A 23,638-nucleotide genomic window follows, 5' to 3' on the forward strand; every position below is an offset into this window, starting at 1 on the left:
TATATAAAGGAATTTGAAATGGAAAAATGTCTACCATGTCTGATCCTTCAGGAAAGACCTATGTAGGAGACAGCGGCAGAACCCGGATTTCGCAGCCATTCCAATTCAGGGAAGCCCATAGGGCAAAGATATGGAGGCAAGAGATGGACTCTACCCACTTGTCCTCTCTTTGATATTCGATTGTAAGATCCTCAGAGGAAAATGAACAAGTGTGATTCCTTCCTCTAATTCCCACAACACCAACTACACCGCAGGCAATACAAAGTGGGCCCATCCACAAAAGCTACCTAATACACATACACGTTCTTAAGGTACAGCACTTATTTGCCTTTTATTCTAATATTGTCTGATAAAAATAAGAGGAATAAAAGAAAGCAAGAAAATATTGTTACAAATCAGATATTTGGTTCTTTGCCCTCCAGGCCAGGGTTCAATCTACTGCGGCTGGACATTTCTAGAATTGTTTTCATCTCTGCATTAGAGAACTTGGGGGTTAGCGTCACGGTGTCGTAGTCAAATTCTTCATCAAGTGAGAAGGGCTGAACTTCATCTCCAGATACCTAGGATAATAAAGGGGAAGGAGATGTGGTTTAGATGCAGAAATGATTTTAAAGGAAGATAAAAAAAAGTTGAAAACATACACCACGTATTAATATTTAATTAAACTTTTTTTAGACTTCAGCACTCTCAACTGATTAAGCTGTTTTTAAGTAAAAGAATAAATTCAATTATTCAATTTGACCTAATTCAAGCCTCTTAATAGGCCCCATTTGTACTATACTGTATCTGAATGAATATCATTAACTAATCTGGCTCCAGGCAAAGAATCAGAAAGTCTCCCCTGCACACATCCATTACATTTTTACCAGTCCTAGTGGCAAGGCTGCAGGGCTATGGGAAAATTAAAATGTATTTTAAACCAGGAGCATGTATGCCTTCTGACTGTAGTGAGTCTAAGTTGTTCTTTGACCCAGCACCTAAAAATGGCCTCTCCCAATGAAATGAATTCTTCAAGCATGAACATAGCGCATTGCACTCATGAACATATTACATGTCCTCAGAGAACAGTGCTGCCCCCTGGGCAGATAAAAGCACTAATCGAGAAACTCCAATTTCATCAGATTATGAGGTCCAGATGTCCTTTTCTCCACATCCCAAACATGGACCAGCTACTGGGTTTTTTTTAATATACATAATAAGGGTAGTTGAAAAGAAGCGCAATAAATTAGCCTTCCTCATTTCTAATTCATGATCTTTAAAGAGGTGCTTAATAAGAAGATACTGGCTAAAAAATATTCTCCGTAAAGGCCCGGGAAGATACCTCTTCCAAGCTCGTTGCATCTCTTCCTTGGATCTTTCCGACGCAGATAGAAGAGTGATGTGTGTAACACAACAGAAGCACCAGCACCCTGCACGGAGGCCTAGAATGAGGACAGGCAACATCTGGTGTTGCCGCAATGACCGAAGGCGGCAGCTCGTGCCAGAATGCCCAACACAAACAGGGGATGGGATCATCTTCAAGTGTTGCTGTCAACACCTGGAGTGACTTCTGGATTATCTTGAAAGAAAAATACTTGGCTCAGAAATGGCTTGTGGGAACTAATACTGAAAGAGAGTCAGGAAAAAGGCAATTTCCTTCCTCCTCAATACAAGGTACTCAGAAAAGTGACTCACTCACAAATAGCCATTCTGCTCATTTGTTCTCTGGAAGTTAGTTGTGCAGCTTCGTAAACCATCATCCTGCCCTCGTGAAAGCATGCATGGAACAGGGTACTACGTGGGGCCATGCTTCTCTGCCCCAGTGATCTACAAAGCAGCTTTTCACTTCCCAGAAATGCCAAGGAAAAATCTACGTGGAAAATGGACAAAGATGATCCAACAGTTCTTTGTGAGAAAAAGCCTCTATCTTAAAAGGCTGAAGCATTCCCATCACCTGCCACAGAGTAGTAATAATACTCTAGCATGGCCTGACATGGCATGACATAGCATAATATAGAATACCTGAACATTAAAACTAAAAACTCTATGAGATACCACCCAATTCCATGCCCATATTCTACAGATGAGAAAACTGAGACTAAAAGAAAGGAAATGACTTGCCTAGGGTTAGAGAACTTTTTAAAAGCAAAGCCAAAGACTCCTATCACCCAGGCCAAGGTTCTTCACAAAAGACGCCATATGCTTCTCCAGCTTTCTTAAACTTCAGGAAAGAAAACAGGAGAATCAGACTGACTGATGAACAGTCTGTTCATTCTGGCCTTCTCTGGGCATGACTCCAGTCACAATAGACCCACTGATCACCCAGAAATCAATGGTCAGCTATTACTAAGATAGAAAAAAAATATAGAGGGAGCCAGACCACGTGTCCACTTTGTACTATTAGACAGAAATACTCTTTTTTTCCCAAAAAACGAAGCATTACCTTCTTTCCCCTCAATATTTTCATCTTAACATGTAAATATTTCTTTGCTTAGCCACATGGATTTCTTCATCAGTCATACAGTGTTGATCATACCAAAAGCATTTTGTTTGTGGCAAGTCAGTAAATATAATTCTAGCAAAAGGATTATTCTCACACCCCGAAAACCAATATTCCTCTAAGAGCTGTAAATGTTTTCTCCACTTAGAAAGGAGAGTCATTAACAGCAACTGTTGCTAGATTAATTTCCTGGGCAATCAATTAAAGGATGAAATTAAAAAGCATGCAGCCAAGAACAGTCATAGATTATCATATTTCTGTGCCAAAATATGACACTCAGTAGTTTTTAAGTAAGTTTAACTGTGGATGTCAGAACTGTTGGACATTGTAAAAAAGGCCAGAATGTCTTTGGAAAAGGAATTTCTAAGGAAAGCTATACTAAATTGCAAGAATATTTTCCTTTCTTAAACAAAAATACACTCTTACTATAGGAGTGGATTATCCCAATCATTCTGGATACCAACTGAGAATTATACAATAAGTGACTAGATCATTCATACTACCTGCCCAGTGACCTAACTACCCCAAAGAAGGCAAAGAAAAAAAGAGAAGGCCAAACTATCCATAGCAGTAACCTGGAAACAAAGTAAGTTTGAGAAATGGCTAAAAATATAATGGTTTACTAATATAATGGAATAGTATTGTACAGGAAGAATTAATGAATAGGTGAAATTCAGAAAAACATGGGAAGATTTGTATGAGTTCATGCAGAATGCCATAAGCAGGACCAGGAGTACCTAGAGTAAGCCTACAACAAAAGTAAATGAAAACCTAATTTTAAAAAGTCAAACACTGGGTAACTAAAAAAAACAATAAAGGTCCCAGAAAACGAAGAGTAAAACACCCTCCCCTTTGCAGAGAATAACCAGGAAAGAGTGTTGTATATAGAATAAAGCTGATTATCTTTGCAGAGGATATTTTTCCCTTGATAATTTTTTTTTGTCACAAAGAAGAGCTCTATCTAGAGCTGAGGGAGGATTTGAATGGACCATGATGCAAAGACAAACTATTTTGAGAAACCTTAGAGTTGTGATCAATCCAAAATTTTCTTTGAATAAAGGCTAAAAATATTTTTCCCTACTACAACAGTGAGATATTCCATTTTTCTCTCATCTTACCAGTGTTAGGCACATTGGACACATACCCCCAGTTAGAAGGGTCATTCTGCATTTTCATTATTTTTCTGAACATGTAAATGAATGAGTGAAAATTCTGTACCAAAATGGATGTCTGTGTATGTGTGTGTGTGTCTGTGTGTGTAGATATAATTATAGAGAGAAATTCAAAGTAAAGCTGGATAGAAATGTAATGCCCAGCCTACAACCCTATGGCCTCCCTGGTGAGAGTTTTATGATCCAATGCAGTTGCATCTCTCCTTCTGAGGAATGCTTTGGGAGTTCTCCTTCTTTCAAGCTTTAAGTTCATTTCAGCTTCCTATGTAGGGAGACTGCACCTTTAGACTACAAACTGAAATTCTGATTTATTTCAAATGGAAGAATTTGCACAGTGGAACACTGAATCCCCTGCCACTGAACAAAAAAACAACTGTGAACCAAGTTATTAACTTGTTATTTTTGCCTAAGGAGCTGAGAGAAATATGTGGATTTCAGGTGTCTAATTTCAGATCTAATTGAAATCTTTTTGTGTACTCTTTGGGAATAGAATTGGTACACGATTAGAAAAACTGCCAGTTTCCCTAAAATTGCCCATGTGACTTACTCGAACTGAGCTGGTGTTAAGGAAAGAATCATTTTCATTCATAGGACTGCACGTCCAAATTAAGGGAAAAGAATCTAATGCTCATATCAATAACAGCAGCATTTAGCTGTAGGTTATTTTGCAGAGAAATGGTATAAACTATCTGTAGCTGAGAACTTTAAAAGTCTATTAAGAATAGGCAAAGTAATCTTTACACAGAGATGGTTACTCTTATTAAAATACACTAAAGAGCTCCTCCTCTCTGCCCTTTACAGACTACCTTTTTTCTTGCTTTTGAACTAAAAGCATGCAATTTTCACATCCCTAAGGTGATCTCTTTTTGCCCAATAAAGTTGGTTGAATGTTCTCAGATTCCTTGGAACACAAAAAGCAAGACACAAATAGAGAACACAAGCTTTCTAGAGAATACTTGACTAATAATGAGAAGAAGAAATATACCCATACATAAAACCTCAAGCTAAAATCAGGAACAAAATTTGGTTTTAACAAAATTCAAGCAAAGAGCTAGGTGAGCACTTAGAAAAAAAATCAATCAGAAAGCAAGTATTAAGTGCCTAAGACAGAAATTAATAATAACCATGGGACAGATAGGTGGCTCAGGGGATTAAAAGCCAGGCCTGAAGTTGGGAGGTCCTGTGTTCACATCTGACCTCAGACACTTCCTAGCTGTGTGACCCTGGGCAAGTCACTCATTTGTCTAGCCCTTACTGCTCTTCTGTCTTGGAACCAATATACAGTATTGATTCTAAGAAGGAAGTAAGGAATTTTTGTTTTTTTAATTAACAAATAAACACATGAATAAGCAATTTTCAGTCAGAGAAATCAAAACTATTAATAAGCACATGAAAAAGTGTTCTAAATCTCTTATAATCAGAGAAATGCAAATCAAAACAACTCTGAGGTATCACCTCACACCTAGCAGATTGGCTAACATGACAGCAAAGGAAAGTAGTGAATGCTGGAGGGGATGTGGCAAAGTGGGAGCACTAATTCATTGCTGGTGGAGTTGTGAATTGATCTAACCATTCTGGAGGGCAATTTGGAACTATGCCCAAAGGGCGACAAAAGACTGTCTGCCCTTTGATCCAGCTATAGCACTGCTGGGTTTGTACCCCAAAGAGATAATAAGGAAAAAGACTTGTACAAGAATATTCATAGCTGCACTCTTTGTGGTGGCAAAAAATTGGAAAATGAGGGGATGCCCATCAATTGGGGAATGGCTGAACAAATTGTGGTATATGTTGGTGATGGAATACTATTGTGCTAAAAGGAATAATAAAGTGGAGGAATTCCATGGAGACTGGAACAACCTCCAGGAAGTGATGCAGAGCGAGAGGAGCAGAACCAGGAAAACATTGTACACAGAGACTGATGCACTGCAGTACAATTGAATGTAATGGATTTCTCCATTAGTGGCAATGCAATGTCCCTGAACAACCCAGAGGGATCTATGAGAAATAACATTATCCACATTCAAGAGGAAAAACTGTGGGAGCAGAAACACCGAAGAAAAACAACTGCTCTAATACATGGGTCGAGGGGATTTGGTTGGGGATGAAGACTCTAAATGAACATCCTAGTGCAAACAACAACAACATGGAAATAGGTTTTGTTCAAGGACACATGTAATACCCAGTGAAATTGCACGTTGGCTATGGGAGGGGTGGGGGAAAGGGAGGGAGGAATAGAAAATGATTTTTGTAACCAAAGAATAATGTTCTAAATTGACCAAATAAAATTTAAAAATTAAAAAAAAACAAATGACAATAATAATAATAGCCAGCATTTATATATCACCTTAAAGTTTGCAAATGAAACAACTTCTGCCCCCTAGGAGCTTATATATGACAACATATACAAATTTCCCTGATAAAAGTCTCATTTCCCAAATATATAAAAAACTAAGTCAAATGTATCAGAATACTAGTCATTCCCCAAATGACAAATGATCAAAGGATATGAATAATCAGTTTTCAGATGAAGAAATCAAAGTTATAAATGACCATATGAAAAATGTTCTAAATCATTCTTGATTAGAGAAAAGCAAATTAAAACAACCTCACACTTGACCAATGCTATGGAATCAAATATGATAGACTTAACTACTCTCAGCAACACAGTGATCCAAGGTAAGTCTGAGGGACTTTCCACCTCCCAAGAAAAAACTGTTGGAGTAGGAATGTAAATGAAAGTGTACAATTTTTCTCTTGTTTATTTGTATATGTTGTGGGATTTTGGTTTTATAAGGTTAGTCACTTACAAAAATGAACACTATTGAAATACGTTTTACACGATAATACAGGTATAACCCAAATTCAATTGCTTTCCAGCTCCAGGAAGAGGACAGGAAGGAGGGAGACAATGTAAATCATATAACTTCAGGAAATTTATGTGGAAATTTGTTATTATGTGTAATTGGTAAAAAAAGAAAAAGGAAAAGGAAAAGAAAAAAGAAAAGAAAAGAAAAAGAAAAGAAAATGCTAGTTGGACCAGATGGCCTTTAAATGTCTTTCCAATTCTAAAACTCTGTGGTTTTGACCTAAAAGGCAAATTCAACAATGGAAAGCTACCTGGATCAATAGCTATAAGCCAATTACCAGCTCTGTCATTAACCAGCTGGTGTACCACCAGCAGTCACTTGATTCCCCTGTGCCTCAGTTTCCTCACCCATCATATAGGGCAAAATAATCCCTAAGATCCTTTTCAGTTTTAACAATGTATGATTTAGTCAAAATCAAAGAATCAGAGTTGGAGGAGAACTCAGAGGCCATCTTGGCCTCAGCTGGAATCTTCTCTTCAACACCTCAACAAGGGCTCTCGGTCCTCATTGTCAATATTTCTCCCGCTCTTTAGGGTAAGTTTCATATGTACAACCTCAGAAAAGTCTCTTCATCTCTCTGAGTCTTAGTGTCCTATTATAAATAAGGACACCTCTACGTCCCAGGGTCACTGTAGGGACTGTAAAGTATTCTATAAAAGCTCCAGAAATCTGGTGTTAATATGACTAGCACTATCAGCCTAATCTGATGACATATCAAATACCATCTTGATTATCAAATTTACCAGTCCTGCCCCAACCACTCTACTGACTGACCTCCAATCTCACATCTCAAATTGGATGTCCAGAAAGCATCTTAAGCTCAATGTGTCTTTCTCCAAAGACCTCTTCCTCTTGTTAACTTCCCTAGCACTGTTGAAGGCATCAGCATCCTACAGTAGACCAAGCTCACAAGCTTGGGGTCCTCCTCACTCCCCTCTCTCTCATCACCACCACATCTAATCTGCTGCCATGGCTCATCGATTTTACTTTTGAAGTATCTCTCCTTTCTACCCCTTTCTCCTTTAGGATGATGCCGCCATCCTGGAGCAGGCCCTCACCACCTCACACCTGGACAATAGCCTTCTGGTCGGTCTTCCTGGCACAGGGCTCTCCTCATTCTAGTCTATCTTCCACTCAGTTGTCAAAGTGAACTTCCTAAAGAGCAGGTCTCGCCATCACTCCTACTCCAATCCATGTGACACAATGCTGCCAAAGGAATTTAGCCATGTCACTCCCTGATCAGTCAGATTTCAGTGTCTTCCCATTAGCTTGAGAAGAAAATACAAAATCTTCTTTGACTTCCAAAGCCCCACAAAACTGGATCCTGCCCAACTTTCCAGACTCACTGGACATGAACTCCCCCTCCCACAGTCTGCAATCCAATCACTCTGGCCTTCAGTGTGTGTGCACATGTATGTATTATAATTTCCATTATATAGGTGAGGAAACTGAGGATCTGGGAAGTTAAGTCATTTTTTCCCTCATACCATAGAGCCAGGATTCAAACACAGGTTTTAAAACTCACAGTCCACACTATCATGTTGCTAATGCAAGGGTTGTTCAGATTATTTTGCTTTTACCAGAAGTTTCTTTCAAAAACTACTGATATAAGTTTGGAATTTAACTAGCATTCTGTCATCTATCTGAAGGGCTCGAGAAATATTTCATCCTTTTTTGCCCACTAACTAAAATCATTTTACAACAATTGTCAAAACTCTGTCAGGTGCTACAACCGCTTACTGTTCTAATATATTTTGTAATCATGCTTGAAGTCAAGAAAGAGAGGCAGCCTATAAAATAAATGGAATCCTGCTGGAAACAACCTTGTAATTTTAGCTTCTTGCATCTTGGGGAGAATAAGAAATTCTTAATTAAAAAATCATACTCAAAGGAGGCTGCTCCTACCAGTTGGTCTGTCAACTATCTTAATAGTGTAATATAAGCCCAAAGCTTCCCTTGTGATTCAGAGTGGGACAAAAGTTCCAAGAGGAAAGGTCAGTTTTAAATTACAATGCATTGATTGCTTCCGATTGAAAGATTGAGCTTCATAATGCAACCTCTTCACACTGATTGTACACCAATTTGTATAGAGGATTTTAAAAAGGTTTCACAGTTAACTTCTCCATGACCAGGCACCTCCTGCAATCAAGAAATGCTCCAGGGATTTCTTCCAAGAAACCAAGTAATTAAGAAAACCTTAGGAAGCCAGTTTCAGAGATTTGGAACTGGGAGGAACCTTAAAGACCCTCTAATCCTTGCCTCAAAATTCAGACGAGGAACCTAAATTCAGAGAAGGAAAGTGTCTTGTGGGGCAGCTAGGTAGCACAGTGAATAGAGCACCAGACCTGGAGTCAGGAGGACCATGTTACTTAACCCTGATTGCCTATTCCTTACCACTCTTCTGTCTTAGAACTGACACTAAGACAGAAGGTAAGGGTTTAAAAAAAGAAAAAAAAAAGATGACTTGCCTGGGGTCACCTGGGCTCTTAGCACTCATCAGGAGTATAGTCAGGACTCAAACACAAGGCCACTGCCTCCAAATCCTGCCCTCTACCTACTATATAACCTTTGCCAAATAAAGGCTTCATAAAAAAGCCTTTAATCTCCCACCCATCAAGATGAAGGTTGCAATAGAGGCCAAGTTCTCTCAAAACCAAGACAAAAATAGCTTCTCTTGGGGTCCTATTTTCTAAGACTTGGACAATGGCTTCAAATAAATGACTCTGAAGATACAAGGTTATTTGATAGCAAAGTTTTGCTCGAACTGCAAATGAAATATGAAAAATGAAATAACAAGCAAAAAAGTAACCACTTGAAACTAAAGGTGGGCAAGGAAATTATCTTTTCTTTTGGAGAATCTACAGACAGGACTAACTCATGGCATAATACTCCCTGAAAAGGAAAAATCAGTTCCACAAAAGAGCATAATTGCACTATGTGTTCCAAAAGAAATAAAAAAATTGAATATGAATGGCAGTGAGGAGGACTGAGAAGCAACTTGAATTTTAAGCATCCATAAAGACAGAGGGGGAAATGTCCACATTTAAAGTCCTTAAAGTTCATCCAGTGCCATAGCCAAAAGAAAAAAAAGTGAGCCCTAGAATCCTGGCAATTGCCAAGAGTGTCTCACCCCATGTGTCCCATGTCCTATCCCACTGCCCTGCCCTCCCCACCTGCATCTGATCCTGTGGGAGAAAGACGTGAATGCCCTGCATGGAAGGGTACCTCCTTCAAATGCCTGTATGCTGGTTGTTCTGCTGGCTGGGTCTTTGGTTCAGGGCACGAATGCTGGTCAAAAGAAGGGACGTAGCTCGAGACAGAGAAATGTGCTTCATCTTCTACCTCTCCGGGAAGCAGCATCAACTCTGGGGAATGAAGAAGAATTCACTTGACACACTGTGCACACAAGTTTACTGAATCATCCACAAGCCAATCATTTTCAAAACACTAACTTCAGACAAGAGACCCACTGCAAAGTGCAAGATTGGATTTTGATGCAAAGTGTAAGGCTCAAGTGAGGGTCACTTTTACCAAAAAAAAAAGAAAGTTATGATCCACATATTTTTATTTCAAGGTATAGTTACATTCTACTCAAAAGAAGAGGAAGATTTTTCAAGACGGTTTTGTTTGTAAATGATAGGATTAGATTATCCTACTTCCATTGTCAGTGCCTGACACATACACAGTAGTTGTTTAATAAATGTTTATTGCTTAATTAGTGGCATTTTCCAGATAGCAGTGAGCCCTGCACTACATGACCTCTGCCATGACATCCACGGGCACTCAAAAGAGATCAGCCCAGCAATCCCCACAGTTAGAAGGAAATATATAATAAAGGAGAAACACCCATATTGTGACATTCAAATTGGATAAATTGTCCACTGAGGCACTCCATTGAGAGACAGACAGACATAAACATATGTACATGTATTTTATATATGTGATGCCAATCAGTGTATATATGAATATTAATATATTTTATATATCTTTGTATATGTATACTATATGTATATATGTAATTTATCTATGTCTTGGAAATATACTGAGGCTAGACAATGAGAGGAGTCCAAAATTGAGGGACAGAAAGCAATAAGCCATCTAGGTTACAGAATTTTCAGGGCCCTCGTGTTGTCCTTGATGAAAAAGCACATCTATTTCCTTTAAATCTTACCTTCTGTCTTTGAACTGAGTATGAGCTATAAGGCAGCAGAATGGTAAGAGGTAGGCAATTGGAGTTAAGTGACTCTCCCAAGGTCACACAGCTGGAAAGTTTCTGAAGCCAGATTTGAAACCAGGACCTCCTGTCTCCAGGCTCTCAATTCACTGAACTACCTAGTTGCCCCTTTTAACATTTCCCAGTGATGCTCATGGCTAGAAATCATGAAAACATGAACATCTTACGAGATTCAACATCTGGACAACCCAAAGGACAATGAAAAGACACGTGGTAGAAATAAACAGGCACAAATCAGTGGTAAGTTATATTTGAGAATTTCCCCTCTCACCCAAAGAGACCAACATTAACAAAGATGTGTTTCCAGAAAAGGAACTGTGAATGATAAATGGACAGCATTGAGGTGATCCACTATCTAAAAGCCCAGTAGAAAGGCTTACCAAACACTGGGTTTGTCTCCTATGGCAGATCTATGGCAGAACATGGATAAGAATCATATTGCCTAAAAAGCTATGGATTAAGAGACGCATGGGAAGAAGGATTCACACCTTTGAATGGCACCTCAACAGCCCAATCACAGTTGAGAGTTGTTTATCTTGGAGAAGAGTTTTCCTATACCATTTTCTACTATTTCCCCCATTTGCACTTCCTGCTTCCAAAGGGAGAAACACAAGAGAAGAAGAAAAGAGAGTATTGAATTCATTACACAACAAACTGGCAAACTCCCCAAAAAGATACTGCTAAAAATTAAGAAAGGCAGAAGGTAAGTATTTGAACTTTCAGCAAAAAGAAAACTGTCATATTGAAATGCATGGTCTAATTTGTAGCTCTGGCAAATAAGTTCTACATGCTTTTGGTACCTCTAGCATTGTCTTAAGATTGGCTAACCACTATTCATTTTCTAATAGATTCAAAATAAGTGAATTTTCCTTCTTATTTCTGCATATGACCAGCAAAGCTGCCATGTGGGGAATATATATGTATTCCAGAAAACTCTCAAAGGTCTTTGGAATATCAGAATTGGAATTTCAAGGGTCATGGGATCTACTGCCTTCCTGACCAGAAATCCTCTCTCCAAGAGCCTTACCCTCCTGTCATCCAGCCATTGTTTCAAGACCACCACCCCTCCATGACAGGAAACATTTCATTTTAGATGCTTCTAAATTCTGGAATTGTTTTTCCCTTTATATTGAGAAAAAAAAAATCTACCTCTCAGCAATTTCCATCCATTGTTCCAAGTTTCTGCTCTCTGGAACTAAGTAGAATGAAAGAGGGTAAAAAATCAAAATGGTATTCTTCCTCAGTTTCAGTTTCTCTGGGAGCAGTCAGGTTCACAAGACATATCCTATAATCCACAGCTAGCCAGGATAAAGCTCCTGGGCTAGAGGATGATGATCCTAATTAAGCCACTAATTAAGTTCTCAGAGAAGGTGATTAATGAAGAGGAATGCCTTGGTTGCTGCCAATGGCAGCATAAATAGGAAGATAACAGAGCAAGTATTGATATCCAAACACGGAGACTCATTTGGAATGCACCTTGCTTCCCACCACAGACAGCATCAATTCCAGTTGTGCAATTACATCTCAGACTCCAGGAGGACAGGCACATCTAGGTAGGTTGGTAACCCTGGGTTTTGGCAGGGGCTGGAATGGAGTAGGCACTGTATAAATACCTATTATTCCCTCCCCTTCTTCTTCCTCTCCCTCTACTCCAGATTGTATTGCCTGAGATCTAGACCAGAAATGTTTTGGTTAGTTAGTCTTTTTTTTGTTTTTGTTTTTACCAAGGATCACACAGCTAATAAGTTTCAAAACACAAGAACATTCTGAAGTCAAGTTGACCACTCTACCCACCGAGCCACCTACCTTCTCACACATAAAAATCCACTTTTTCTAAGCCAGGTAGTGAGTGGAGGTTTGCTCAATTTAAACTGCTTTGAAGTAAAAAGAACTCAACCACTGAGAGGCCTATTATCAGAGTTGTTATTGTTACCCTTTTTAAAGTCAGACACTCTGAACAGATAAGAGTTCCTTTTTAATGCTGTATTTATGATTGATTGATGACCCCCCCCCTTGCTTGCAAAAAGAATCTGAGATAGCATAGATAGTGAAAACACATAGAAAAAGGACATATTTTCATTTAAAGTATTCACTCTAATCACTCTAATTTGAAAAGAGTCCTGGTTTTTCTCCATCATCCCAACCTAAAATGTGACCAGTAACTGTTTCTGAGTATGCTATGTGCTTAGCCCTTTCCATTTGGATAATACTTCCTCCTGAATTGCAAAAAAGGAAAAGAAATAAATGGATGTAGGAGATAACTGAACTATTTCTGAAAAAATCAAAGGCTCTAATACTTGAGGATTAAATCTATCTAAGAAGATAATGCAAAATGTGCATCTGGCCTCAGATTGAGCCAGGAAGACTCATTATAGAACTATGGGCAAATCAACAAATCTTTCTATTTCCTTCTCTTCAGAAGTGTGACTGGGCAAGCTTACTTCTCAAATGGAATGATTGATGGATGGTTACTCAGGGATTCCTGAACGTACAATGGTAAGTGTAATGCTCTTTTAAATGTCATCCCCTATTTGAATGTTCCACATACAATTCATTTGATACCCAACTTGCATCTAACAATGTCTAAAAACACTAAGACATTTCACCTATTAAGGTGTTCAAAAGCTCATTATAAGGGAAGGATTTTTTAAAAAAGAAATTAATGAGCAATAAAGAAAGTGTTCCTCGTGCTTTTACATAATGAGTAATAATAATACATGTTCAATGAGTAAAGGTAATGGGGGAAAGGGTGTAGGCAGCTAGGTAGGAAGGGAGGAAAGGAGGGAGGAAGGGAGGGAGGGAGGGAGGGAGGGAGGATGTGTGGAAAGGAAACAAGACTGACAGTTTGTGGGGGAAGGGGCCAACTGGGAGTGGCAGCTGGGTCTTGTGACTAGCACTTCCTTCCCATGGGGCAGGACTGGCTTCCTGGGGTTGGAGGAGGAAGGAGCTTGTCAGCCCAGTCTGGTGTGGTGTGCCTCTTCTTGGTTCAGCCCAAAGATTCAGGCCCAATCACTTCTGAAAGTTAGAACTGTTCTTGTTTGCTTTCTGTCTCCTGCTAAGATTCTAAAAAAACAAAACTGGACTGATATAGAGTAGACGGGAGTGGGAGAACCCTCCACCAGCCTCTGGGGCCTGGCCTCTGGTCTGAAGCTGAGAAAAAACTCCAATCCCAACTGGTTATTAAACTTTATATTTTTTGAATTCGCAGTCAGATAAGTGGACTATCTTTTCTGGTCATAGAGATGAACTTCAGTTCAGTCATTCTACAACAAACAATCCTTATTGGACCCCTGCTGTTTCCTCTCAGTAGGGGGCATCTCCCTCCTTTGCTTCATCAAGCAATATACCCTCCTCTCTCCCCTCTCTCCTCCATACCCTGCTACAAACCTCTCATTATCCCCTATTTTTCCAATCCTATTTCCTTTCCCAATAAATATTACAGAAGGAAGAAAAGTTGGTTAACTTCACTAAGTGTTGCTACTTTCCTACTATATAAGGTGTCAAACTGAAGCTTCAGGCTCATCCTGGTCCAGTAGGAACACCTACAATTTATATGCACCCAGTGGATAGCTGCAGACCAGCAGAATTTGGGGCAGTAGGCCTCAAATGAAGAACCAATTCATCCCAGCCAGGGGGCATACTGGAGAGAACAGGAATGAAATATAGACAGATGAAAAGAAGAGATCTTCTTCCCTTAAATAGCTTCAGCAAAACACTAGCATTTACTAGCCTTCTCAAGCCAGCTTGTCTGGGGAATGTGCAGCCATTCTCTAAAATTCTGCTGTCAGTTGCCCATTCAGAATGTCATGTCTCCATCTGCAATAAATTCTTGTCTGCCTCCTGCTCAGATTCCTGAAGGCTACAAATGAGGCTCACACTGATTTTTCCAATTCCCCGGGGTACAGGATCTTTCTTCTCTTCTAGGGGCCCAAGTTGTGCATGAAGGAACCTGCCCCAGCCCTGGAATGCTTGTAATTATTACAGAAATTCTGCAGGACCTCATCTGCTATTCAAAAGACCTTTTCCAAACTTTTCCCCAGGACAGGAAGGTGGTGACTTGCAGCTGAGCCTAGATTTCAGGGCCTCTTTCTTAGCTGTTTCCAAGAAGGACCATGCCAGGAAGGCCTCTTTAGGAAAAAGCAAGAATGACTAAAGAGGGCAGATTTGAAAGGAAAAATCTCTCCAATGTTTGGAGGCCACTTGGAAAGACACTGTTTGTAATGATAATAACAATCATTAATGATAGCCAGCACTTATCTAGCTGGCACTTATTTGAGGATCATAAATATCTCCTGTGCTCTTCTTAAAACCCTGAGGGGTAGGTGCTGTTATCATCCTCATTTTTTTGGCTGAGGAAACTGAGGCAGACAAAGATGAAGGGACTTGCCCAACGCCATGGAGCTTCAGGCTGGATTCAAATCATTGTATTCCTGACTCCTGACCCAGCCAGGTGTGCACTGTGGCTGCCCCTAATTGTTCTGGGCCTATGACATTACCTAAATGAATAACAAAGACTTGCTTAATGCACATAAAACTCATACACCATTACTGTCAGGAAATAAACCCTCCCCCCAAAGTTTCTCTCCATAGGCATTTTTATGCTCTCCAAAACGTTTAGTTTTCACTAAGAGCAGAGATAATGGCACATATTTACCAGTGTTTGGGGTTATGACAACACCTATTACTTCATTTGATCCTCACCTCCCTTCCACTCTGAGTTGTGTATCCTTCAAAGTCATGATCTCCATCTTATAGATGAATAAACAGAGACTCAAAGTCTCAGAGCTAATGGTTTCTTCTGATTTCTGAGCTGACCTGGGCCAGATATCAGCCAGAAATTATGAAAAACCTGGACATCTAATCAAGTGCTTAGGAAACAAGACCTTCTCCAAAGGGTCCATATTTTGAGTGTCAAAGAAAGATAACTTTTCTCAAAAGCCCTTAACACTGGGGCAGCTAGACAACTCAGCAGAGAGCCAGGCCCAGAGATGGGAGGTCCTGGGTTCCAAACTGGCCTCAGACACTTCCTTGCTAGGTGACCCTGGGCAAGTCACTTAACCCCCATTGCCTGGCCCTGACCACTCTTCTGTCTTGGAACCAGTGAGGGCAGCATTAAGATCTTCAGGGAAACACTGATGTCTAGGACAAGGCTTAAAGCACAGTAAATCCCTTAGATCGGGAAGGACATTCATCCTCCACCTTGAGCTGGAACTCTCATTACTCAAAGTAGTTTTATTAGTTCAAAGTTTACTGTCTCCAGAGAACAAAAAAGAAGCTATTTTGCTAGAAATAAGAGGCTCCCTCCAGGTTTGTTAGTTTTGAGAAAAATCCAAGGAGGGCAAAGGAAAAAGCATACCTGGGCTCTGCTTGTGGCCGGTCTCTTCATCCCTGTCAAAATCTTCCAAATCTAGGAAATTGTCTACCTGCAGGGGGAAAAGTCAAACCCATTTTTAGGCATATATTGTGGGGGGGCATAGGAGTGAGAGAGAGGCGGGGGGGGGGGACAGAAACAGGAGAGAGACCCATTTCTTCATGATGAGTTTCTGGGAAAGCACGTTTCCCAAGGAAGCCGCAGAATCTGCTTTTCTGCTCAGAGCCTTCATGTTCCGCCTCTCCTAGAGATGCCCAGGAGAAGCTTGGTGGCTGGCAAGGACTCTACAAGCTGTCCCCCTAGGCTTGGACTTTCTCTGCCCCAGCAAGCTCCCTGCCCCCTGGGCTTCTCACCCTGGAAGTACCCCTTTCCCCCACAGTCTCTCCTTATTGTCTTGCCCCACCCCAACCCCCAGCTGCCTCCCACAGTCTCTATTTTAGGGATGGAAGCCAGGACAGCGGAGCCTCCATTCCTCCACAGGCTGCCCTGCTAACTCTCCCCCTCTTCCCTATCAGCTTCCCCTGATGTGCTGCTTTCCCCCATGACAAGGGACTGTCTTTCAGACTTGAACCCAGGACTTCCCATCTCCAGGTCCAGCTGTCTCCACTGAGCCAGCTAGCTGCTCTTTGTATCTGCTTTGACACAGTCCCTGGCATGTGGCAAGGACTTGGTAAATGCTTGATGACTTGCTAACATCCGTCCTAAAGAAAGAACATCTCTCCTTTGACAGAGCCACATCACCTGAGTCTGTGCCTGCTTTGGCGCAGCCATGAGGACATGCCCAGGAAGAAGTGAGATGCCATGCAAGGTGCCCGTCCGCTCCATGGCTGGGACCCTCTGACCCGGTCATGGAGCAGCAGCTACAGTGCTGGGACTGCAGTCAAGACATCTATCTAGGGGGCAGCTGGGTAGCTCAGTGGATTGAGAGCTAGCCCTAGAGATTATGTGGCTGCAATATGGAGGATGTCAGCATGGTGAGTGGCGATCTGGGGGAGGGGACTCCGTACACTGTGTACTGAATTAGAAGAATGTGACTAAGGGAAATTATCATTTATTGAAATGGAGAAAGAAAACTGAGGGGAACCTGTTTCCTTTTACAATGACTGCTGTTCTCTGGCTGGCTGTGACTAGAGGGCTGTTATAGGAACCTGAGGCTGCTTATTTGTAATGGAGGTAGAACAGGGATACTGATACACAAGGGAACTGCTTATAAGGGAATGCCCTGGGGTCTGTTCTGGGGTTCTGCCTATTGATCCCTAGTGATGACTGATGGATCAATCTATTTCCTAACCTCCTTCCTCCCTCACTCCCTCCCTTAACCAACCCTCTCCTTTTTGCCTCCCTCACCTCCCAATCTTCTTGAAGCCTTAGGCTTCTTCCCTCCCTCTTGAGTGAACTATAAAGATACTCTAGTTGCTTTCTCAGTCAAGGGGTTTATTGGGATAACAGGATCGGAAACTGACATAAGAGGGATGAGGATTTCCCTAAACTACGGGGATAATTTTAGGAAGGTTTGAGGAAGTAGTCTAGTCACAAACTGTGACTCTAAGACAGTTAGGGAGATGAAGGACAACAGCAGTTCGAAATCTTCTTCTTCTTCACAAAAAATCAGTAAGGTCTCTCAGCTTAACCTCAGAAAAAAAAAACAAAGTTCAAAGTCTCTCAATTTCTCCTGGCCAGCTCAATTCTCAAATAGACCACCAACTGAAAAGTCAAATTTCTTTTTCTTATCAGCTTCAACTACCCAGAGTCAGAGAGACAGAGACAAAGTCCAAAAGCCAAGTTTCTCTTCTCAGTGTGGCCAGCAAACCCCCAACTGCCACTCCTGGGAACATTCTGTTGGAACCTTCTTTCAATTGACAGCTAGGTTTCCAGCCTTGGTCCTTGAATCTTGGCCCACAAGTCCTGCAAAACCTCTCTCTCTTCATGTCTATCACAGTATACTGCTGCCTGGTATAGTGGTGGCAGTGATGGGCCTGTGCAAGGTGTGACAGGCCCATCACACACAGCCAGCGCTGTAGCCTCTACTATCCCAGACAGCGGCATACAGATTTGTTCATAGATTTTTTTTTATAGTCCGGCCCTCCAATGGTCTGAGGGACAGTGAACTGGCCCCCTGTGTAAAAAGTTTGGGGACCCCTACTACATGAACAGTCTAATAATTAGAACTCTCCATGTGGGTCTGGGGGAAGTTGGGGGGAATCCAGAGCTGGGACTCTGCTGTTGATGAACCCAAAGCAAAAACACTCTGGCCATGGGCAGGGGGGGGGTCCCAAAGAGCCCCCAGTTATCTGTGTTGGTAACATGAGAGCATCTGCCAAAGGCCCCTGAAACCCCCAGTGCCCTCTTAGGACTCAGAGAAGCAGACCAAGAAATCAAGGGACAAAGATCATAATGGCCAGCATGGACAGAGAATATTAGCATCTGCAAAGTGCTTTCCACATATTCTGTCATTTGGTTCTCACAATAACCCTGTAAGGTAGGTACTATTATTATAATTATCCCATTTTATGAAGGGGGAAATTGAGGCAGAGAGAGGGTGGCAGATTTTCCCAGGGTCACACAGCTGAGCAAGTGTCTGAAGTAAGACCTCTGCAAAACAATATCATCCTGTCTCAGGAACTTAACATGAAAGATGAAGAGGGTGGGGGAAACCCAAGCCAAGCATGTGTTCTCTCAAACAAATACAACTGAAAATGTCTTTTAAGTCAAATGCAGAGCAAATGACCTTTACAGACAGAACAGCGGCACATCACTGCAAAATAAATATTCTGGGTGAAATATTACCTCTCACAGTACACAGACAAAATGAGCCATTTTAGGTTAACAAAATGAGAACATTTCAGATCCAGCTAATTCATTTCAGGGGAACACCAGAGGGTGGAAATGATCGAATGATTTCACCATTTGGAAGCAGAAGACCTATAGGAAGGAGTCAAGGCAAAAAGCCCCTCAGTCCCTCCTTAAGTTATAGCTTATCCATGATAAAGGATGTTAACAGGGCAATCCCAGCCCCACAGAGTGTTGGACTCTCTAAGAATACAGACCACAGCCTGCTATTTCCCAGACAACAAGAGCTTCTCTCAAAATTCTGAAATGACTGGAGTCACAGCTTTCTTCTTTCCTCGCTGGCCTGTTGTCATGTGTTAGCATTCAAAAAGCATCTCCCTCCATTCCTTTTCGTTCTTCCTTTTTTAAACCCTTACCTTGTGTCTTAGTAACAACTCTACAGCAAGAGCCCGGTCAATAGGCAGGGTGAGGGAGAAGGGCCCAGGGTCCCCCAGCTAGGAAGTGTCTGAGGGCAGGTGTGAGAACAGATGCTCTGGCTACAGAGCCCTCTGGCTGGCCCTCTCCACTTGTTTTCCTTATAAATGCTTGTGAAGAATAACTTGGCCATTTGTTGTTCTGTGTTTCTTCCTCAGAATATTCTACAGGGAATAAGAATCGCTTTTCTCTGTCACAAATGACCCTTCTATCAGCCAGTCTCCTTGCAGGGAGGATGTTCGACCCACCACAAACACAAAATAAAGACCTGGAACAGTAAGGAAAGATGAGGCTTCTTAGGCCTCCCAATGAGCCTGGGGTCAGGCCCACAAGGCCAGTCTGTCAGAGGTGGATCTGATGGTGGACAAAGGGAACATCATGCCTCACCTTCACCTTTCCTGCCCGATGTAGGTCCCCTTGACTGGAAATGCCAACCTTCTGGCCTTCATCGATCACAATCTGTAAGTAAGAGAACAGAATGAAAGGAGATGAAACAGCACAGAGTCAGGTGTGGCTGCTGCCCACTCCTCTCAGAGGTCAGGCCAGCCTTCCCTTCTCTTTCCTGTTAACAAGATATGCCCAATGGACCTGGACAGCATCAATAGGCTTCCTGCAGTCTGGCTGCTCTTTCTGCATTCCTGAACTTGTCCCCAGCATAAGCAGAGCTCAGCCACTCCAGCTGTTTTTCCCGTATCCAGTGGGAAGGCCAGACATTCCTGGCATTTGGGATACTGAGAGAACACACAGAGGAAAGTGAGCCTGGCTGCTCAGGACTCTCCAGGGTTGGAGTTAGGTCTCCCTAAATGCCTACTGCATCAAAGGGCACAAAGGGCATAGAGGGTACAGAGGGCAGCAAGCCAAGAGGCTTGAGAAGACCAAAAAGGCAAGGGTGAGCATCGCCATCAGAAACCAGTACCCACTTCTTCCCCTCCCTATCTCCTGTCCCAGGGAGGGGGAGAGGAAGGGAGAAAAGAGGAGGGATAATAAATGTTTCTTAATTTAAAAAGAAAGAGGAGCAGCTAGGTGTCTCAGTGAATACAGAACTGGGCCTAGAGTAAAAAAGTCCTGGGTTCAAATTTGACTCAGACACTTCCCAGCTAGGTGGCCCTGAAAAAGTCATTTCACCCTCATTTCCTAGCTCTTCTGCTCTTCTGCCTTAGAACAAATACTTAGTATCCATTCTAAGACAGACAGTTAAAAGAAAAAAGAAACTTGTACCCACCAAAGAAAGGTCGATGATCTTAAATACCATGAGCTCTCCCCTGGTCTAAATTCTGGTGCTAACTAAATACAGGTCATTGATGTTATTTAGAAAATAAAAACTTTTTCATACAACCTTTTCTTTTTTTCTTTTCTTTTTTAAAAACTATAATCCTTACTCCCCATCTTGGAATCAATACCGTATATTATTTCCAAGGCAGAAGAATGGCAAGGGCTAGGCAATGGAGGTTAAGTGCCTTGCTCAGGGCCACCCAGCTAAGAAGTGTCCACATTGGAACCCAGGACCTCAAGCCTGACTCTCTGTCCACTGAGTCACCTACCTGTCCCTCAATCTTCTTTGATACTTATACAAAACCATTTTGTGGTTATAGTGAGCCCATTATGTGCAATGCTAGCTATCAGATTCCAAAACAGAGAAAGAAAAAGGAAACAAATGCACTTAAAGAAACAGGCTTTCTTGATACTGAAAGGCCCAAACATGGAAGAGAGAAGAAGAGGTTCACACAGTCATGAAGAATATGGGTTGGAAAAAAGGGGGGGGGGAGGCAGCTGGGTAGCTCAGTAGATTGAGAGCCAGGCCTAGAGACAGGAGGTCTTAGGTTCAAATCTGGCCTCAGACATGTCCCAGCTGTGTGACCCTGGGCAAGTCACTTAACCCCCATTGCCTAACCCTTACCACTCTTCTGCCTTGGAACCAATTCACAGTATTGATTCCAAGATGGAAAGCAATGGTTTGGGGGAAAAAAAAAGAATATGGGTTGGGCTGCCAAAAATGGAGAATTACATTAAGGCTACTCTGAAGCAGGGGTTTTAAGATCAGAAATAAGTGAATTTTATCTACTGCTCCAGGTTACAAACACAGTAAAACTCCTAACTCTAAACAGAATTCCAAGGCAAAATTAATAACTGGGTTCAAGAAAAAACCATGAACAGCAGATTGGCCTTAGTAGATTTGGGAGGACATCCACAGCCCGGGATCTGGAACCTCAGAGCAGCATAAGAACTTGGTCCTGGGAGGCCTGTGGACCTTTGCCCAACATGATGTGGATTACAAAGGAAGCCAATTAAATTGAAATTTAAAAATACATGTTTTTAAAGAAACACATTCATGGGCTCTGGGTTAAGCCCTCTACCATCAAAAGGCAGTCATGTGAGAGGAGATATTCGGCAGAGCCACATGCTCCATCGGAGATGCTTTCTTAAACAGTCAGGAGGAGCCAGGACTAGTGAGCATCGAGAATTCTAGCATGGTGCCTGCCCTCAAACAGCTCCCACAGGAAAGAAAACATACAAAATATACCCAGAAAAAAGCCCAGGTCAGTGTGGAAGGAAGGCCCTGGCAGCCGGGGGAAAACTCAGAACTGTGGAGGAGGTGGAAGAGGAGCTGAGTGTTGCAGGAACACTGGGGGCTCTCAGAGGCAGGGTGGGGGAGGGAGAGCATGTCAGGCAGGGGGGACAGCTGGAGCTGGGAGTTGGAGGGAGGGCACATGGTCCAACACAAAGGACACACAACTTAGGGAGGGAAGATCTGAATTCAAATCCAGTGCTGCCCCTTACTGGTCATGTGACCAGATGCAAAAGACATCCCCTCTTCTAGGCCTTTGTTTCCCTCTTGGAGTAACTGACCATCACGCTTCCAGTACCTCCCTTCCAAGGCTGTGGAGAGGAAGAGGCTCAGATCCAGAACAGTGGCCAGGCCACTCCTGACTCATCATACATCCCAGTATTCAATGGGGAAGCTTCACCACCCTGACCCCAGCTCGCCTCTGGACTACCCAAGTTTGGCAAAACTGGGATGTCCCCTGTCCTCTGTGACCATGAAAATGTGGGTTTCAAGACTGTGAATTGCCAAAACTGTAAAGATAATTTTAGTGTCTTGAATTAAACCAAAAATAAGTGGTCGCCATGGGAAAAATTCCCAAATATGAAATACCCAAGTCAGCTGGGTTTTATGGAGATTTTAATTAATGCGAATGAAGGAATTAAGGGAAGGGAGAGAGACAGAGTAAGAGGAAATAGTAGGAAAGGCCTAGCACCAGACCTCTGGCTCATGGTCCTGGCTGAGGCCCACAAACAAATGGAGATGCCCAGGGTATCACCTCCTCCTCCTCAGGCTGTGGGGCTACAGGACCGACAGGGAGGTGCTCATTCCTGATGGGCTGATCATGAGGAAACACAACTGTGGAAAAGATGTCCCGGGAAGAGTCCGTGCTGGATTTATGATCTGTAAGCACAAGTGACTTTATGTAGAAACATTCTATATGGGGAAGCTAAGACACTTGGTTTGAGAACCCAGGCCTAGGGATGGGAGGTTCTGGGTACAAATCTTAAACCCCTTCCTAGTTAGGTGACCCTGGGCAAGTCACTTCACCCCCATTGCCTAGCCCTTTCTGCTCTTCTGCCTTGGAACCAATACATAGTATCAATTCTAAGACAGAAGGAGAGAGAGAGAGAGAGAGAGAGAGAGAGAGAAGAGAGAGAGAGAGAGAGAGAGAGAGAGAGAGAGAGAGAGAGAGAGAGAAGAGAGAAGAGAGGAGAGAGAGAGAGAGAGAGAGAGAGACGAGAGAGAGAGAAGAGAGAGAGAGAGAGAGAGAGAGAGAGAGAGAGAGAGAGAGAGAGAGAGAGAGAGAAGAGAGGAGAGAGACGAGAGAGAGAGAGAGAGAGAGAGAGAGAGAGAGAGAGAAAGAAAGAAAGAAAGAAAGAAAGAAAGAAAGAAAGAAAAGAAAGAAAGAAAGAAAGAAAGAAAGAAAGAAAGAAAGAAAGAAAGAAAGAAAGAAAGAAAGAAAGAAAGAAAGAAAGAAAGAAAGAAAGAAAGAAAGAAGAAAGAAGAAAAGATCCTCTATGCCCCATTTCCAAGCAAACCTTTATTTATACAGCACTCTGTTGCACACATTTCAAAGTGCTTTACAAGCACACCACTTATGGCATGAAAACTTTTTATTCTACTTAATAGCTAAGGAAATAATGGTATATAAATAGGCATTTGCTATTGTCACAAGGAAACAGTGACACTGAAGCTTTCCTCATAGA

At 42.0% G+C, this 23,638-nt stretch overlaps 1 protein-coding gene across 5 annotated transcripts in view; it reads right to left on the bottom strand.

Annotated features, from left to right (window-relative positions):
- Positions 1-303: 303 nt before the first annotated feature.
- IFTAP (intraflagellar transport associated protein) overlaps positions 304-23,638 on the bottom strand; it is a 78,673-nt gene continuing 55,338 nt past the window's right edge. For all 5 annotated transcript variants that reach the window (XM_056801938.1, XM_016423481.2, XM_056801936.1 and 2 more), the window contains 5 exons: positions 22,708-22,832; positions 19,775-19,846; positions 16,109-16,175; positions 9,744-9,883; positions 304-560 (listed from right to left, as the gene is read on the bottom strand). In XM_056801938.1, the coding sequence (XP_056657916.1) occupies positions 396-560; positions 9,744-9,883; positions 16,109-16,175; positions 19,775-19,846; positions 22,708-22,832 (569 nt within the window). In that variant the 3' untranslated portion in view covers positions 304-395. The remainder of the gene's footprint in view (positions 561-9,743; positions 9,884-16,108; positions 16,176-19,774; positions 19,847-22,707; positions 22,833-23,638) is intronic.

Source organism: Monodelphis domestica, chromosome 6, assembly GCF_027887165.1.
Source record: "Monodelphis domestica isolate mMonDom1 chromosome 6, mMonDom1.pri, whole genome shotgun sequence".
Lineage (NCBI taxonomy): Eukaryota > Metazoa > Chordata > Mammalia > Didelphimorphia > Didelphidae > Monodelphis > Monodelphis domestica.